This window comes from Quercus robur, chromosome 10 (genome assembly GCF_932294415.1).
Source record: "Quercus robur chromosome 10, dhQueRobu3.1, whole genome shotgun sequence".
NCBI lineage: Eukaryota > Viridiplantae > Streptophyta > Magnoliopsida > Fagales > Fagaceae > Quercus > Quercus robur.
The window spans coordinates 24,415,902-24,435,532 of NC_065543.1; the positions used below are offsets into that span (position 1 = coordinate 24,415,902).

The 19,631-nt window shown below is 34.7% G+C and overlaps 1 protein-coding gene across 3 annotated transcripts; it reads right to left on the bottom strand.

The window, feature by feature from the left end:
* Window positions 1-732: 732 nt before the first annotated feature.
* Window positions 733-15,036, bottom strand: LOC126702122 (uncharacterized). 3 transcript variants are annotated; one of them, XM_050400750.1, is made up of 7 exons: window positions 14,834-15,033; window positions 13,857-14,299; window positions 12,303-12,422; window positions 12,124-12,177; window positions 10,254-10,417; window positions 6,734-6,910; window positions 733-1,114 (listed from the first exon to the last, which is right to left on the bottom strand). In XM_050400750.1, exons 2-7 carry the CDS (start codon window positions 14,256-14,258, stop codon window positions 904-906), a joined length of 1,128 nt encoding a protein of 375 aa, XP_050256707.1. In that variant the 5' UTR covers window positions 14,259-14,299; window positions 14,834-15,033; the 3' UTR covers window positions 733-903. The 3 variants fall into 3 exon arrangements, with proteins under 3 accessions (XP_050256707.1, XP_050256708.1, XP_050256709.1); XM_050400751.1 differs by lacking the exon at window positions 6,734-6,910 and having other exon boundaries at window positions 14,834-15,036; XM_050400752.1 differs by lacking the exon at window positions 14,834-15,033 and having other exon boundaries at window positions 12,303-12,378; window positions 13,857-14,002.
* Window positions 15,037-19,631: the final 4,595 nt, after the last annotated feature.

Sequence of the window (19,631 nt, forward strand, 5' to 3'; positions counted from 1 at the left end):
TATGAGTTTAAAATAAACGAGGTCATTTGGTTCTATTATATACTCTTTCATTTAAAAATGATTTAATCAGCTATGCCACCCAAAAAATTAAATTAATTCCAATCAGCAGGCTGGCTGTCATGCCAATCCATATTGATATACGGACAACCTCGTGAAATAAAATGAAATGAGATTGTCTTTCCCTCTTTTGCACCGAACAATTTATTTCTTTCGTAATCACTCTTGTATGCTACCTAAGATTAAATTCAGATACTGAAAACACCTTGCCGCTTTCTCCACTTTGACACAAGAATATCTTGATTTTGGCCTGTCCTTGGGATTATATACTCAAAAATGATCCATTGTTTTTCTAAGAGTTACCGGTAACATAATTTTAAGAATTTTACTCCGGGATAAAAGTAACAAGCTGCAGAAGCTAGAAATTAAGTAATTGAACCAGCTTGAGCTGATTTAGCTTTCCATGATCATTGATAAGATGCACTATACACAAAGGAGGTTGGCTTGTTGCCAGCTACGTCAGATGGAGTCTATAAATAAAGAATGAATAAATATGGTCGAACTCACGATTTTAGTTGCTTTTTCAAGTGTGTAAAGTGTAAAAATGTGTGTAAAAATGTGTGCATTAAGGGGTATGTAATAAATATTACTCATATATATGTTGCTTTTTCAGTTGTGTAAAGTGTTAAAAATGTGTGCATTAAGGTGCATGTAATAAACATTACTCATATGCTATTGATAAATTAGTGTTTATTTGTATGTAATAAACACTATCTATAAATAAATATATGTAATAAACACCATTCGGAAGTAACATCATTTTACAGATAGTCGTTAAAAGAGATATCTGAGTTTATACATTGGAATAGGGAATAGAAACAAGTGGGGTATAGTAAATGTACAGCATTATGTTTGGTTGTAGAATCTGGCAACCCAAGGAGCAAGCTCAGTGTTGTGAGGTGTTCTTGGGTTGGCAGAATAATAATCAGACCAATAGCATGGGGAGAGTCTATCAGCAAAGTTTCCATCACTATAAATGCAAAAAGGTAGCCAATCTTCACCCCCATTCATCCTCCTCTTGCGTTCTCTTGGGTAAGCCAATGGTGCCTGTACATACCTGCATTACATCAATGGCGGCAATAAGAATGAGAAGAAAGTGTAACCCGTATCAATATGGTATATGCTTTTTTTCTTTCTTTCTTGTTTCCTTTTACGAGTAAAAGTCATATCATCAAGTCTTAACAAATACCAGGCTCAAGTACTACACAACCTGTGTTTAAATCTAAGAAAATCTACTTTCTCAAAAAAAAAAAAAAAAAAAAAAAAAAAAAAATCTAGCAATTACTAATGCTTCTTCAACTGCTCATGGCAAAGCATGCATCGTACAAACAATTGTTACAAGTCAACACTATTATATTTGGATATGTAAAGATGACAATAGAAGGGTGAATCCATATGTAACGGTGAAACTAATATAATATTTAATATTTATCATCATCTTCTTCTCTATCTTCATCTCCTGCAAAGTGAATGGACATTCCAGACACACATAAACCAGTCTCTATATTTCCTAATAAAATATTTCGTATGTTCTGTATGTAACCAACCACCCAAAGAATACATTTACTATTAATCATTCACAATTATAAACAAAAAATAGCAATCCCTGTCCAAACATTCTGCATGTTCTTCTGTATGTAACCAACCACCCAAAGAATACATTTACCATTAATCATTCACAATTATAAACAAATAATAGCAATCCCTGTCTAAACATTCTGGAGAACTGATACGCTATGTTGCACGAACACGGACACGACACGGACATGGGGATACGGCAATTTTTGAAAAATTAAGGACACGACATGGTGGAGACACGGCAGTTAAATAATTAATTAAATTTTATATTTAGGCATATTTTTAAATATTTTTAGACATAAAATAAGTTTATGTCTAGAATTTAAATTATGTAAGAACTACAAATAAGTAAACTAATACTCAAAGTAGTACAATAATACACATAAAATGTTTAGAGTACAAACCATAAAAGGATAACAAGTTCAGCATCAAACTAAAAACATAAAAGGATAACAAGTTTTAAACTTTCAAGATTATCACAGAACAAAAACATCATCCTACAAAAACATTTAACTGGCTTGTCAACAGTGACAGTGAGAGTGGGATTAAAAAAAAAAAAAAAAAAAAGAGAGAAGCTTAAAGAGGTAGGACATGACGCCGAGAGAGAAAGAGAGATCGGAAGGGACAAGCATGGCGTCGACGTCTATGGAGCTCGCCAATCGGCCTGATCTAGCTCCAGCGAGGGACAGAGGGCAACGGCAAACTTCTAAGGCTTCTTGTTTTAGGGTATATCACAAAATTAATGGTATTGGTAAGTCCATCTGTCAAAATCTGTGATTTCCTTTTTTTTTTTTTTTTTTTTTTTTTTTTTTTTTTCACCGCTGGCATGTCGGATGTGTCGGAGAAGCGAGGAAAAAAAAAAAAAAAAAAAGAGACACTTGCTGGACATCGGAATCCGACGAGTCGTATCCGTTCCAGTGTCCGACACCAACACAACACCAAAAAATGGCGTGTCCGTGCAACCTAATTGATACGTTTGATAGTATATTCATGTCCATACACCTTAGATTAAAGTCTCTTCCTTCTCTCCACCACCTCCACTTTCTTCTCCTGCATAGTTATGTTAAAACTGCTACAATAATTAATACTTAAAGTTGTTGGGGTTTATGCCCTAACATCCAATTTATTGACATATCATAAATAATTAAAATGTTTAATTATATGAGACTATTTATAAATGAAATAATAGGACATTATCATAGTTCTTGAGATGCATTGTATGTGATTTAGTCACAGAAGATATAAATCACAAGTTTTTTGTAAACTCAAAATATAGTTTGTAGTCGATGATGAAATTGGGCATTGAAGAGTTTGCCTTGATCATGGAAGTGGGAACTTCTAGTTGATGTGTTGATATGTCTTAAGTGTTAAGACATTGAATTGGACTGCTGTGAGATTAATTATTTAATCAACAACTGTCACCTGAATGATTAATCTTACGACTTCTAATTTCATAGACTCAATCTTGAAAGGATAGTGAACACAATCATGCAATGTAAGTTACTTTGATATATTAGAAATGAGATCTAATATTGACGGTCAAAACCTCAGTATATTGGGTAACCACACGTACTATTGAGGGAACACATATTCTCAAAATGGAATCCATAATCTCTTTTTATAGAAACATGAAATATCCCCTAGAGATAAGTTTAATGGGAACTGGTTATTCAGGGCGTTCACTTTAGTAAGGAGTTACTAAAACTTATATTTATTGAAATCGGATTTCAATAAATGTGAATAACTAAAATATTAAACCGGGTACTCAAGAATAAAATAGTTGTTTACAAAGTGACAGTTTATTATGATTTTGTTCACTATGGATATTTCATGAAGGGGTTAAATGATATCATTAGAGATAAGGCCTAGAGTGCAATTAAATTTATATAGTGATATTAAATATAATTAAAGATAATTTTGGATTTGTCAGGAATTGACAGATAAGCCTAAGGCCTATTAGAGCTAGATTCTTATTTGTTTTCTTTGATCCCATCTTAAACCACAAACTAAAGCCCAATTGGGTAGGCCCAAAATGCTAACTCAATTAGATAATCCTATATATAAGGAAAAAAACATATAGAATTTTCAGATGTATGAAAATGGTGTGTATGTGAGTGTAAGACACTCTCTTATTCTCCCTTTAACACATACGTGTAAACTGATTGAGAGACCACTCTTCTCGGGCACCATGTGGAATTGGGATGTTGATTAGAGGTATTCTCAAGTTTGGTTTTGAATTTCACTGCATCAAGATGCACTTTCTATTCTTTATTCTATAATTCAAAGTTACATGTTATCTCTCATGAATGAAGTAGATCTGTGATTTGTTACTTCCGCCGTGTATTTTGTATGCAATACAAAACCAGTTTTTCTAACAAGAGCATCCATATCTCTCATGAATGAAGTAGATCTGTGATTTGTTACTTCCGCCGTGTATTTTGTATGCAATACAAAACCAGTTTTTCTAACAAGAGCATCCACATCAGTGGATGCAAAAATTTTGTAAATTTGCACAGAAAAAACCTACTTTTTCTATTTTACACTTCAATTTTTACAAAACACCTACATCAATTTGTCTATTATACACATTTATTCAAATAAAATATTCATCTTCACCCATCATCAACCCACCCAGCCACCATCATCAACCACCATCACCCTAAAACCCACTGATCAAACAAAAAATTAAAAAGATCAAACAAAAAATTAAACAAAGAGGTGATCAAACAAAAGATCGTATTGGTGAGTGATTCGTACAGTGAGTGATCCAAAACTGATCAAACAAAAGATCAAACAGAAAATCCAAAACTGGTCGGTGGCGGCTTGTTGGACTGATCGGTGAGTGAGAGTGAGGGACCAGAAATAAAAAGAGAGAGGTGAGAGTGAGAAGCTGAAAATGAGAGAGTGAGGTGAAGGAGAGAGAAAAAATTAGTAAAATATTAAATGCAAGAGTTACAGTAACTATGCATATATGCATGGTTATTGTAGCACTTGTGCATTTATGCACAATTTTACACCTATTGATATGGGTGTTTTTTTAGTCAAAATGTGTAAAATGAAGTGCTTTTTCTATTTTGTAAGACTTTGCATCCACTGATGTGAATGCTCTTAAAGAAAGGAATCAGTGGATGCTCTTAAAGAAGGGAATCCCACAAATTCAATGACAAACTGCCATAATCCATTCCTCACCAGAAATGTATGCCTTATCAATTTCCTCCGGCTCATCAAAATTGTAGCCCCCCCCCCCCCCCCCCCAACCACCCCCCCCGCACCACAAAAAAAAAAAAAAAGAAAAAAAAAAAGAAAAAGAAAAGAAAGAAAGCAAAAGCTAGGCACTTCCTTTTACTTTTGCATAAAGTATAATTCACTAGATGAAATAGGGATGCCAGAAAACTCATGGACATTACTTATCCAACTCCCCAATCTCACCACCAAATTCATCATGTCCTCAACATCTACAGTGCACAGTCACAATAAAATTAGTTCAAACCTGAGACAGCCACAAAATGATAACTTCAAACATCTCAATTGTCTTAAAAACACATCATCCGCCCTGTAAAAGTCAATTTTTTCAACTCTTACATTATTTCTTTATCAAAGTTCCACAAAGCCCATCATGTAACCTCCCTCTATTGCTTTAGTTGGAAATCCATTCAAGACTTCCACAAGGAAAAAGGATTACCACATCCCCCTGGCTGGAAACCGCTACAGAAATTTAAAGAACCCATTGCAATTACTTTGGAAACTTTAAAAAGAGGTAATCTAATTTTTTTCCCTGAAAATTCTCAAGATGTGGAATTGCTTAAAATATTGTCACTGTCACCTGTAGTGTAGATATCTCAAAAGCCTGTTATTGTTAGGATTGTTAACATTTGGAAATAATAATATAGACAGCAGCACATCCTCCCTTACTTTTTGTATATTTCCATCAGGGTGTGTACAAGAGAGAGAGAGAGAGAGAGAGAGAGAAACTAGGAGTTTAGGTCTCTTGAAGTGTTTAACTAGGAATATGTTGTCTACATTTCGCCAATGAGCTCTAGTTAAAATGAGACATTTTACAAGGTGGAAGGTGAAGTCATGAGTTCCAAGGCCACAAGTGCATGTGCGATTTCAATAAAAACAAATAAATAAGTAGTCTAAATTTCTACATTTGGTATCACTAATTCTTCATTTTATCTATCATAAATGAAACATTTTATCACCAAATTCCGTTGGATGTTTCCGTTTCAAAATATTAATGTCATATTATGTGCATCATTCCATGGGATATTTCCCTGTTCAAAATCTTAATGTTATTATATTATGTGTGTGTGTGTTGATGCATCAGTATAAATAACTCTCCACTATTCACTACATTACCATCCAATCAACCTTATTCTTCCCATGGAAATGTATTTGGAAGGTTAAGGTCCCTGCTAAGATTGCTTTATTGACATGAGCAACAGCTCAAGGGAAAATTCTCACCAGGGATAATCTTCAGAAGCATAACATCTGTCTTGTTGATTGCTGTTGTATGTGCAAGAACAGTGGGGAGACTACAGATCATTACTACTTCACCGTGCCTATCTGTTGGATATCCGGTCTATAGTGTTCTGTCAATTTGGGATTCAGTGGGATATGCTTGAGAGGGTAATGAATTTGTTGGCTTGCTGGACGGGGTTTTGGGAGACATCATTCTGTTGATGTATGGAGGGCCACTCCTCTTCGTGTTATGTGTACCATCAGAAAAGAGAGGAACAAGAGAAATTTTGAGGGGATTGAGAATTCGTCTTTCTAGCTGAAACTGTCCTTACTTGTTTGCTGTATGATTAGATAGCTGCTTTAAGTAGTTACTTATTCTCTCCTCTAGAGGAGTTTTTTGACTACGTAAATTGTGTCGATCTTTGTTGTTTCCCTAGTATATTGCTTGAGTACACAGGGAGTTCTCTATTTAATTTTCAATAGAAGATTTTATTACCTATCAAAAAAATTTAAACAACAACCAAGCCTCAGTTTCAAAAAACATTCTCTATATCCTTTCACTGAAAAAATATGTATATTTGTTAGTAAATTTCCTCAGGATCTACCTTTACCATTGTTAACTAGTAACAAACCTTACCTTATTCCATCAAGCACAGCGTCCCAGCAGAAATGAGTATGACCAAACACATGACATGCAGATCCACTCCCCTGGATTCCATGTATAGACCTTATCCGAACCTCAAGATAATCCGAGCCAATAATTTTTGGGAGCTTGGGATAGAATAGCATCCTCTTCTCTGGACACAGCTCTTGCCTGAAGAAGATGGAATGCAATCAATTACGTGCCACACAGAAATTATAGGATGCTCTATTCACAAAACAACATAACTAATCTGTAGTTGAGGTTCAGGGGTTACTTGGGAATTTTTATAGTTGGACAAAATGCTCTATATTCAGGATGCTCAAATTTCCAATACAGTAATGCTACTAAAAATTCACAAAGCCACTGTGGCTCAACCAACATGGCTCTGGGCTTTTCGACATAAAGTTCACTTCATATGGCATGAACCATTTGTATTCTTTTCTTTCCTTTTGGTAAAGACAGAAATGAAAGGGAAAAAATGGGCAAAACAATTTGCAGGAATCTTTAAACAAAGCCAAGATAAAAGTCAGCGTACAGGAACACACCATTGACACCCGATACATTCCAACCACCAAAACCACCACCTTTCCACCACTTCCTATACAACACCAATTTAGTCTGCTTCACCACCACCCACTACTGCACCACACCATATCAACAACAACTACTACACCTCCGACTTCCACCAATATTTCCCCAGACATTGCTAGTCACAAGCAATATAGCAATGCCATCACTACTACCATTAATGCAGCTGCTACTATCTTCATCTTAACCAATTCCACAAAATCTACAAGTTCTTTGGGTTTCCTTTGCCAGTTTGTGAGTATGTATCAACTTAACATTATTTAACTGGAACTAGTGAAAATATTGAGGCCCTGTCTCAAGTGCTAGAGGAAGTTAGGAAAAAATATTTTGGCCATTTAAAAACTCATTCGAAAGAATCCTATAAAAAGAAGAGATTGTTGGATATGGAGAATGAAGAATTGAAGATGTTGTAGTTCAAAATTTTTACTTAAAAAAAAAAAATAAAGAAAACCATGGATGGTTTTCCTAGAAAATTAAATTAGACAACCATGAAAAAAATATTTAAAAAAGAAGAATGTAAGACAGTTCTTCAGCAAATGGCTAAGTTCTTCTACAGCATCATTAGCTATGAAGCACGGGTGCGTTTCGGGACTCGGGTGCGGGACTCGGCAATTTTTGAAAAAGTAGGGTGCGGATGCGGCGGGACTCGGCGATTAAAAAATTATTAAAAATATTTTTATTTATATTTTCTATATATTTTTACTATTAAAATATTCTTAAAAAACACATTAATATACTTGATTCACAAAACAAAGAAAGAATAAGGCAAGAAACGCATCTGAGGTCAGAATTTCGGCCTCTCCGGCGATTTTCACGGCCGATTTCGGCCTGTTTCGGCCGTATCAGTCGCCGGCCGATATTGACCGATATGGCCGATACGGCCGATACGGACCGAGTTGGCCCGATTTGGGCCGCGTCGGCGCTGATTTCAGCCGTGTCGGCCCGATTCGGGGCTGCCACGTGGCGGGACGCGGCACGGACGCGCGGTCTGCGGCGTCCCTCCCGCGTCGCCGCGTCCCGCCGCGTCGGACGCGGGTGCGCTGGGCTGGATGCCGCGTCCGTGCATCCCAGATCATTAGATTAAGCTCAAGGCTCAAGCCACCTTCTTACCACATCATTAGGGAGAGTTCTTGAAGAAGTGCATAGGACATTAGATATGCTTCACTATAGGCAAGAATGGAAGAAAACAGGTGGCTCAATTATGTTTGATGGTTAAAAAAAGAAAAGAAAAGGAAGATGATCTATACTCAATTTTCTAGTGAACAGTCCTAATGGAAGCATTTTTCTTACACTTGATATTACACCTTAGAAATTTCAAAACTAGCTAAGATGAAGTTTGAGAAGCTAGATGACATTGTAGAGAAGATTGGAGATGAGAATGTCATACAATAGTGACTGATAATACTGCCGACTATAAATTGGCCATGGATTTAATACAAAAAGAGGAAAATAGACAGATAGTACAACCAAGTCCCAACTATAAATTGGCCTGAGATTTAACACAAAAGAGGAAAATATTGATTTGGACTCGTTATGTCTCTCATTGCTCAAATGAGATTCTTGAAGATTGTTAGAATAATGATTAAGTGATTAAATTCATTATTTCCTAACAGCTTAACTTTTTAGGACAATCAGTAATTTGTTTTTGATAAGTAATAAGGATTTATTGATAACGAAAAGAGAGAGACACCCAAGTACACAGGAAGTATACAGGGGTGTACATATCAAATACAAAAATTACATAAATCAAGAAAATCCAAAAAAGAAGAAAAATGATGGTTTCTCCATACTGAGAACCAGTCCAATAAGGTTCTGAAAAAAAGAAGCTTGAGATCAGGCATAGAACGCTCATTATTTTCAAAACACCAACTATTTCTTTCCTTCCAAATACATCACATCAAACAATGAGGGACAACCATCCATATATCTCCATTGTGATGGCGACCAAATCGACCTTGCCAGCAAGCAAAAAGCTCAACAACAGACATTGGCATAACCCAACAAACTCCAAATAAACCAAAAACCATATCCCACAACTCCAGAGCAACCAGATAATGAAGGAATATATGGTCAATGGTTTCATTGTTACACTTGCACATATAACACCAATCCAAAATGCAAACCTTTCTTTTCCTTAAATTGTCAATTGTTAGACATTTTCCCAAGGCAGCGGTCCAAACAAAGAAAGCCACTCTAGAGGGAATCTTCTGCTTTCAAATGCTTTTCCAAGGGAAAAACTGATCACTGCGGCCAAATGCTTTTCCAAGGGACAATCAGTAATTTATCATGGTATTAAAACGAGTAGTCTTGAGTTTGAACCTTGCCTACACTATACCTTCTATTTAAAAGGTTAAAAATCCCACGTGTTGAGGCCCACACAAGAGGAGGGTTAGAATAATGGTTTAGGGATAAAATTCACCATTTTTTAATAGCTTAGGCTCTTGAAACAATTGGTAATTTATCATAGATTTTGAGAAAAAGCTTAAGGGCCATCAAGTGACAATTGCAAAGAATAAGAATATTACTATAAACATACATTCTACGACTTTGTGTCAAACTTGGTTGAAATTTTTCACTAGACTGAAGGATTTGATTAGCCATGTTGTTCCATGGTTTGCAACTGATAACACATTGGCCTCAACCCTTGCTTTCTTATTTGATTAGAGGGACAAACACCAATGCTTCGGGTTTTCTAGTAAAAGAAAATTTTTTGACCCACCAATAAAGTCTACAATTGTAACTAGTAAGTAAATTCAAGAAAATGACAACCATAAACATCAATTCTGATGATTTATTTAAATGGCTAATAATATAAGATTCTTAAAAGTTGGTCATAGTTACAATCAGCAAATTTTCCAACTGTCCAATTTAAATGAGAAGGAAACTAACTGAAGAAGATTAGATATCAGAAGAGTGATCAACTGACCTGGGAACAAAGTGAGAAAATGTAATTATTTGGCTACAAGTCCCCTGGATTTCCTTGACCACATTAAGACTCTTTTCATTGATTGCATCAAAGTACAAAGAAAGGGAGGTATCTCCATTTGAAAGTCCCGCAGGCCACTTGCATGCATGAAAGTCCTTACATGCCTACATAGAGAATCAAAAGGATGGGCACAAACCTATATTATAATTGAGGACCTACTGCATTATAAAGAAGTCAAATTGAAAACCCAAATGATGTAAACCAAGTAACCAACAAATAATGGAGATGGATGGATATGCAAAGGAAGTAAAACATCCCACAAGAATATCATTCTGAGGTTTCTACGTGGAGTGCTGCTATATATGTGCTCAAGATTTCAACATACAAAAATCTATATGCTGTCATTATAAATGCCTACATGAAATGGTTTGAGTAAATGGACATGATATCATGTTTTAAGACAGAAGTGGGTGCCAGACACATCAGTTCCAAGATTTTTACACCAGGTGCTGCTATATATGTGTTCCATCAATATAACATTTATAATTATGTGTGTTTGAGTGGCTGCAAACAGACGAACCATAAACCATCAAGAAAACGTTACAAATATATGTTCATATTTCACCTACAAAAATGAACTTATATTTTTATCAGTCACCAAATAGTGCACTCAAGTGTCCAACAACCAACTTCAAGTGGAATAGTGTGAAACAAATCCTAGCCTCTAAGGCAATTAATCACCAAATAAACTGGGGAAAAAAAAAAAAAAAAAAAAACCCTACAACATAGAGTGATGAGATTCATCATAAATAAACATAACTTTGTGATCAATTTAGTGTGTACTAATTAAACAATCCATTCAAATGTCCAATAAGTTTTGGTAAAAGCACGCTTAAGCACAAAGCGAGAAGCACCAAAGCTCCAACACTTTTCGCCTCAAAAGCAAGGCGCACTTTTTTTCCCTTTATTTATTTATTTATTTTAAATTTTCAAAAGAAATAAACCAAAACTGAATATAGCCATAGTATCTTAACATTATTGATATAAAGTATAAACCACTGATTTCATATATAAAATTCAATGTTACGGTGTGCTACTATACACTTCCCAACCCCTCCAACTTTACAAATTCTATAAGACCCATTTGGGACGGCAATCACTCCACAGTCCATCATTGATTTTATATTGACTAATTCTTATAAACTGATACTTATTAAGTGATTACATTATTAAATAATATTAGTAATTAGTCAAAGTGCATTATGGCTACTGGAGATTCAAGAAAGGGTATTGATGATGGAAGTATTCATATTTAGCTGATCCAGAAAATAAAAATGCCTTGAATCGCAATTTTGTGGTAAAATTGTAAAAGGAGCGGCTTATATAAATGTTATATGACTTATATAAAATGTTTTATTTCAATATATACGATTATTTGATCACTAATTGTTGTATTTCCCATTTATAATTATTTTCAAATTTATCAATTTTTTTTTTTTTAAATGTGTGCCTGGTGCTTTTACCAACACTTGTCCAATTACTGTTCCATTAACTAAAATGAGAAGAAAGGTAAGAAGACAGCAAAATTTACACACCATGCTACAAATATAAAGCCTGTAAAATGCAAATCCATTATCTATGAGGACCCAAACAATCTAGGAATGAAATTCTTTTATCTAATACACAACTAGTTAGGCATCATGAAAGTGTGCAGAACATTGCCAGTTCAGTTTAGTCATTTTGCAGTAGGTGACTCTTATCAGTGAAAACAAAAGGCCTGCTGCTCTGCTAAGAGAATAGGAACCCACATCAAGCATTACTATAGATAAAAATCATAAGACCCTTACTAGGAGGAAGGGAAGTGAATCACCATCTCCAACGATTGAATGCGGATGCCAGTTATATCCTTCTCTTGATCAAAGCTCTGCAATAAAAGGGGGTCCGTCCACACATGAATTCATAATTAAGCACCACATGGAAAAGTCATCAATGTTATTGGAGCTAAAAATTGCAGAATGGATGCAAAATACACACTAATAAACCAATCACCTCATGGTACCAGGAGAACAAAGGAATGATTCCCAAGCCATCTACAACCATAGGATTAGTCTCAACTCCAAGTACTCTACATGCATCAAGCAATTTATTTAGCTTTTGAAGAGAATCGACCTGAAAACACAACTTTAAAGGCTCAGATGATTATTTCCATAAGCATTGAAATATCATAAAAGGAAATTGAAGAGCAAGCTTTAACAGGAATCAAATTCTGAAAAAGATACAACTAATATCATTGCTAAGCATTGAAAATTGAGCAAGAGCCAGCACTAGAAAGATCAACTTTCACTGTCTAACTGATAACAGAAGATGAAACCATATAGTTTCAGTGAAAGGTCAAATGTATAAGATTTAATGAGAAAACTAATAAAAAGAAGAAGAGGGGTGGGGGTGGGAAGAATATAAATAAAATTAGGGCTTTTGATAGAACAAACAGCTTGTCCAAAGCTCAGGTTCAGATTATTAAGATTCTCCTCCAGAATTAATTAATAATTAAGGAAGCTAAGCTTAATTTTAGAAAAGGCTGACTTTTCAGATCAAGTTGAACTTGAAGTACATGAAAGTTAGCTCTCTTACACACTCCAACATGAGAGTAATTAGAGTCTTCAGTAATAAGCAGAATAGTCTTTGCTCAAGCTAGGATTATCAATAAGCTGCCTCTGTGTTTATTTTATTTTATTTTAATGTAGGGAACTTTCTAAACAACGGCCCTTTGGACTCGCCTTTAGCTAGTAGAACCTACAGGCAAATGACCCCACCTGTAGAACCAGTTGTAAAGTAATCCAGGAGCATTCACCACTGATGAGCTAAGCAGTTTGTGCTTATGCCCAGGAGCACTGCCTCTGTTTTTCACCAGCCTAAAGAATCAAAACTCACGCTTTACGTTCTTATTTCAATCAATTAACAAGCCAAACTAGAGCAACACAAGGCCAACAGAGCTTATGAATAGTTCAAAAAAGGATGATACAGTGACATTACTTCTTAAAAAGAAATGTAGAAGAAATGAGACACTTTTCAGCACAAAGTTCACAAGTTATTTAAAGCTGCTTATGATAAACAGTTGAATAGCGTCTTGAATATCTTAGCCTTGAAATTTCAATAAATGATGGCACAGCTATTAAATCATAACATGCAAATGAACTATAGACTAGGCGAATGACAAACTCCATTACACTGTTGACCATGATTAGGCACTGTCAACCCACCATACTTTAACAGGGCCTTTTTCTTTTTAATAAATCAAACTTCAACAGGGTTATTAAGCTTAACCATAGCAACTTGATCCAATATCAACCAAACTGAGCTAGAGTATCCAAACATTGGCCCCACTTGGGTCACCTCATTGACAGATTCAAACCTGTAATGTTAAGAAATTATTTAACTAACCAATGATAACCTGAGAAACCATCCTGCGTGCGTACATTCATAAATATTCAAACAGAGAGACAGATATAAGCCTAGTACATCTCAGTATGGAATAATTGAACATAACATATCTAGAAGAATTTGAAGGATGCGAATTTCTAGGAAATAAATGATGTTTCTTACATAATCTTCTCCTTCCCGACGACACCAAAGATCATGGTTTCCTGGTACGTAGAAGACATGCTCAAATCTATCCTTCAAAAGAGACATAGTCAAAACAAAATTTCCGTATATTTCTGCCACATCACCGGCTATGAGAATAACATCTTTCCTGTGCCTCACAGTAGATATGGACTTCACCCAGCTCATGTTCTCTGCATAGTCTGTGTGCAAGTCTGAGAGCACAAAGACACGCAAGCCAACAGCATCTCTAGAAGTTAAAGGTAGTATTTGAGGCCGTTCAATGAAACCCCTCTTTATGTCTGTTTTGTATTTGCTTAATGCAGCAATGTGTTTAGAAAGATAGTTCAAATTCATGGGTTTTTGAGATACACATGAGTAAGAAGGGATGAACCTCATTACCATGTGGGGTGTGAGAGCCAACCAAATTCCTTCAACCTACAATGCTGCAAGCAATTGTACATTTTTTTTTTTTCAATACAAACAAATAATTAATCATTGGTATCTGTCATAGGTTCTTAAGTTGGAGATGAAAGCAGGATTGAATCATTAATTACATCATATATAATAAATCATTAACAGATTCACGGAGAATTCAGATATTTGTTAATTTTTTTTGTTCTTTTAACTTAAATTTTTTTTTTTTTGAATTAACTAATTCCTGTTAGATTAGATTAGATTAGATTAAGATTGGATGTGTGGGTTACAGTAATCCATTAACTAATACAAATTTCTAGTAAAGAACTTAGACTCTTGTAGATGTCAATGTAACTAACTATACCCATTTCGTTTTCTCCTACGAATTTTAACTCAAACTTGAAAGCAAGACCAAACATATAAACCTACGAATACATACTTAATACTTTAAAGAGCTTAGCCAATAACCCACCAAATCAAATAAAATAAACTAATTTACAATTGGCATATTCAGAATTTATAAAAAATCAAAAATTGATAGATGGTGAGAAATGAGCGAGTACCTTCTTCACTATAATCTCCAAAGCTTCTTTAAGTCTTTGCAGAATCGTTGAGGACTTTTTATTTATTTTCTTTATTTTATAATTTCATACCAATGAAGATTTTGTTTTGTTTTGGAGACAGCATAAATATTGGATTCTGAGAAGATCCGTCACACAGTTGGATTCGGGTTGACGGCACCATAGAGTCAACTGGGTGATTGAAGTAGAATTCATCGATTTTATCGTCACCTTTTTCAAATATCTGTTTGGATTAATAATGTTGTTAAAAACTGAAAATATTAGTAAAATAATTTTTAAATATGTAAATAGTGCTGTACGACTTATTTTTAATAAAAATTTTATTGGAAAAAGAGATTTGTGAGTCCCATGAACAATGCACGAGACCCACTAACAGACGCATTCTTCAGCCAAACGCAAATGTTGATACAAAACGCTCTATCCAAACATATACTAAGGGTTTGTTTGGATAGAACTTATTTTGCTGAAACTGAAAACTGAAAATACTATAACAAAATAATTTTTAAATATGTGAATAGTACTGTGGGACCTATTTTTAATGAAAAAGTTGCTGAAAAGTGTAATTTGTGGGTCCATGAACAGTGCACATACACACTGTTCACGGTCAAAAGTTGCGGATACTGTTCATAACAGTGATGAACAGTAGCGTTTTAGCGTCAAAAAAAAAAAAAAAAAAAAAAAAAACCAAAAACGTAAACATGAAACACAGCTTTAGTGGATCCAAACACACACTAAATGTTTTTGAGTTTTACTATTATCATTTTATTATACCAAATTGGGTAAACTAATACCGACACAATCTACTTTCAAATCATTTTATTTTTGGACCAAATTTATGCACAATACCTTAAGTGTTGTTCGTAAAGTTTCTCTCTTAAAATTCTACTATATGACTACTTAACTTAAAAAATACACTTCCATTTATGAGAAAAAAGTCACATGATAGAATTTTAAAAGAGGAATCTAAGGAACAGCACATAAGTATTATATATAAGTCTTGCTCTTTATTTTTATACCACACGACATCATTTTGGTCATATCTACATTTGCAACTGAGAGCACTAGTATTAGTGGTGCTAAAAAGCTATATTACTATTTTTAGCACCACCAAATACCAAAATGTGGCTACATTGGCAGTGCCAAAACTATATTTTTTTGGCTTCACAGCTATAATGCACATCTACTTTTGACTGTGCACGGTAGCTCATATGTAAAATATATATATATATATATATATATATATATATATATATTATTAAATGTTATGTTCCCCTTGCTTTTTAATAAAAAAAATATTTTTTTCTCTTTAATTTTTTTTCTCCGTTTCTCCTCTCTGCTTCGTTTCTCCTCTTTCTGCCTCGTTTGTCCTCTGCGTTTCCCCTCTCTTTGTGTTGTCCTCTGCTTCATTTCTCCTTTCTGCTTTGCTAGCTAGCTCACCGACCCACAGACCCATCTCCCCAAACCCATCCAGTCGAGACCCCATCTCCCTAGACACATCTCGTCGAGACCCCATCTCCCTAAGCCCCATCGACGATCTGTTACCCAAGCTCCATCATCGCCGAGTTTGTGCTGGATTTGTGTTTGTGTGCTGAGTTTGTGTTTGTGTTTGTGCTAGGTTTTTGCCGAGTTTATGCTAGGTTCGTCTTTGTGTGTTGAGTTTGTGCTAGGTTTGTGCTGATTTGGGATTGTTGGGTTTGTGCTAAGTTTCACACTGGTAGTGGAGGTGGTGCCTGAAGATAGTGGTGAAGACAGTGAAGAATAGAGAAAAAATAATAAATAAATAAATTATTTATTGTAGTAGATATATTATTTTATTATGTTGAAAGCTAAAATAAAACTACTGATGTTAGATGTTTTATAAAGTGAAAAGGTAAAATAGATAAAGTAGTTTTTTGTAGTGCCAAATAACTAAAAAAATAACTCCATCAATGTGGATGCTCTAATAAGTGTGGAAGTTTGGACATAAATTCCAGGACGCTTTGCTGAGCTGAGCCATTAAATGGAGCATTAAGTGGTAACTGTCAAAGGTAGCATAGCATTATTAGGCTTGTGTTGGTATTGTTGGGCCAACCTTGCCCTACAAGAGTGAGTTGGTAGCAATCACAAATAATTGATTATTCTATAAATTAGTTTCCTCACAAATTCCAACAAACTTTCTAGATGGATAGCTTCTTGTAGAAGCTTTGAAAAAATTAGTTTTTCTTCTTGGTTTATGCATTCACATATTTTGAAGTTCATCTAAATACAATTTGCTATTAGAAAGATAGCATCGAATACTTTCCATTGATTCCAAGCTTCGGTTGTTTTAGTTTGACTATCAATTTCACAACATCTTATTTTTGTCCTACATTAGATCATGGCTCGTGATTAGTTTCACCATTATCCCAATGGTGGTTAATATATTCGGACGATCAAATCTTTGACTAAATTATGTCCTAGTTAGTCAGGGTTTTACTTTATCAAAGCAAGCTCAAGCTAGGGTCATGCTTTCTACTATATACTTGACCATTCGATCAATGTAAATTGACTCTATTAATAAAACCTCATCCCTTGGATTTTCAAGAATTGTAAATCAAGCTCTTCTAGGGCCAAGATAAAGAGTTTTTTTTTTTTTTTTGGGGGGGGGGGGGGGGGGGGATATTGGGGTGGACAAAATATTGTTTTGACAAGCCCACTTGGGTAGGTCCTCCCTTTTCCATAAAAGTGGATTGCCCCTTGGGGCCAACACTATGACTAACACACTTGAATATAAACCCATTCAAGGTCTCTTTCATTCCCTATGTGATTCATGTATTTTCACCACTTTAACTCATGTTTAAGTTGGCAATTTAGGACTTAACTTATCTGAAAGCTCAATAGTGTAAAACACTAAAACTTGTTTAGACCCTCAATTTTAAACTTACGGCTAAATTACTTTTAAACTACTCAACTAAATGCGGAATAAAAGTAAATGAAATGCAATTAACCGGAACTACAATCTAGTGCATAGGTATACATAGAAAACAATATATGTAAAGCACAAAGAGTATGGGAAGAAAAATGCAAACATGAGATAACACCAAGACATGTTATCAAAGAGGAAAACCGAAGTACTCGGCGTAAAAACCTCTTCGCGGCCCTCCAAGCCGAAATGATTCACTAGTGAATAAAGTTTGAGTACAAAGATATCAAAAAGGCTCTCCAAGCCTAATCTACCCACTGTACTTGAGCCCTTTGAGTTCCAACTTCCAACAGACTTCACCAAGTCTTGTTTTCACTAGTTATCTGAATCTTGCAATTAGCTCCAAATTTCATCCACCAAAGAATAGCTTCATCCAATGCTTCTAATAGACACCAAAACAACTCTCAACACTCAGATTGGGTGAGGTATGTGTTTGGGCTAAGAACCTCTCAAGGATTTGTAATTACAGAGGTAGGAGTAGAGAAAAACTAAGAGGAATGTGTAGATGATTGTGGGTTTACAATCTCTAACTCTCAAGTGTATTTCTAGGGCTAAATTTGCTAAACAGTACAATTTTGGAAAAATATTAGGCAGATGGCATGCGTTCAAACTTAATTAGTAAGTTGGACTCTTTTTGGAAGTTGGTTTTAGCAAACTCAACTTCCTACTAAAAATCAGTTCTGACGTGGATTAAAAACAGAGGAAAAAAGCCACGTAGAACCAGTGAAAATCGAGTATAGCATACTTAACTTCTAGTGAAAGTCGAGTATAGTACACTCGACTTCCAGGTGTAGTAATTTCACCACCTCCATTTATGCGAGCACGGTAAACTATTGAAATTCGAGTTTAGTAAACTCAGCTTCCACTAAAGGTTGAGTATAGCATACTCGACTTCTAATAAGTTTCACCACCTACCCCACCTATCTCATTTATTCGAGCACGGTAAAAATTTATTTAAATGAAACTCGAGTTTGATAGACTCGAGTTCCAATAAATTTTACAACCACCCCAACCATCTCAGATTATACACTTTGATCAACTCTCACTTTCCACTCAACTCTCACTTCTCACAACTCTCTCCCACGCCAAAACTACCTTTCACACACATTGATCATTATACAAATTAAAAAGCTTTTCTTCTTCTACAAATCACATTGATCATTCTACAAATTAAAGCTTTTCTTCTTCAATTTGTAGGTAAATATTCAAACCTTTTTAAAAAAAAATTTTGTTAGACCTGGCTAATATATATACTCACTTTTACATTTGGTAGATATATATATATATATATATATATACACATACCACTTTTATATTGTTGATGAGTAATGTGTTGTTATTATTATTGTTGTTGTTTTTTGTATTTGTTATTTGTGCTTTGTAATGGGTTGTTATTTGAAATATGTAATGGGTTTTTCTTTGTAATGTGTTGTTATGTATAATGCAAATGAATGGATAACATATTATTTATTTGAAATGTGTTGTAATGTGTAATGGTTTATTAGTTATAAGGTGTAACGAATATTAATTTTTTAAGGTTAGCAACCATGTAAAAATTTGTTTGAGTTAAAAAATTCGAATTTTTGCTTAGAGAGAATAAAATTTCAATTGATTATAATTGTTTGGTGGACTATACAATGTTATCTTTATATTTGCCTTGAGGCAATATTTTGTAGTTCATATCGAATAAAGATATTATATTCGTCACTAACTTTTAGTAAACTTATTTGACTTATAGGCTTGTAATGAGTTCGATTGATTTATATCTATATTATGGTGGGGAGCCCTGTAGTGATGTGCCTTATGGGGTGACATATGAAGGGCTTGGTAAAAAGTTAG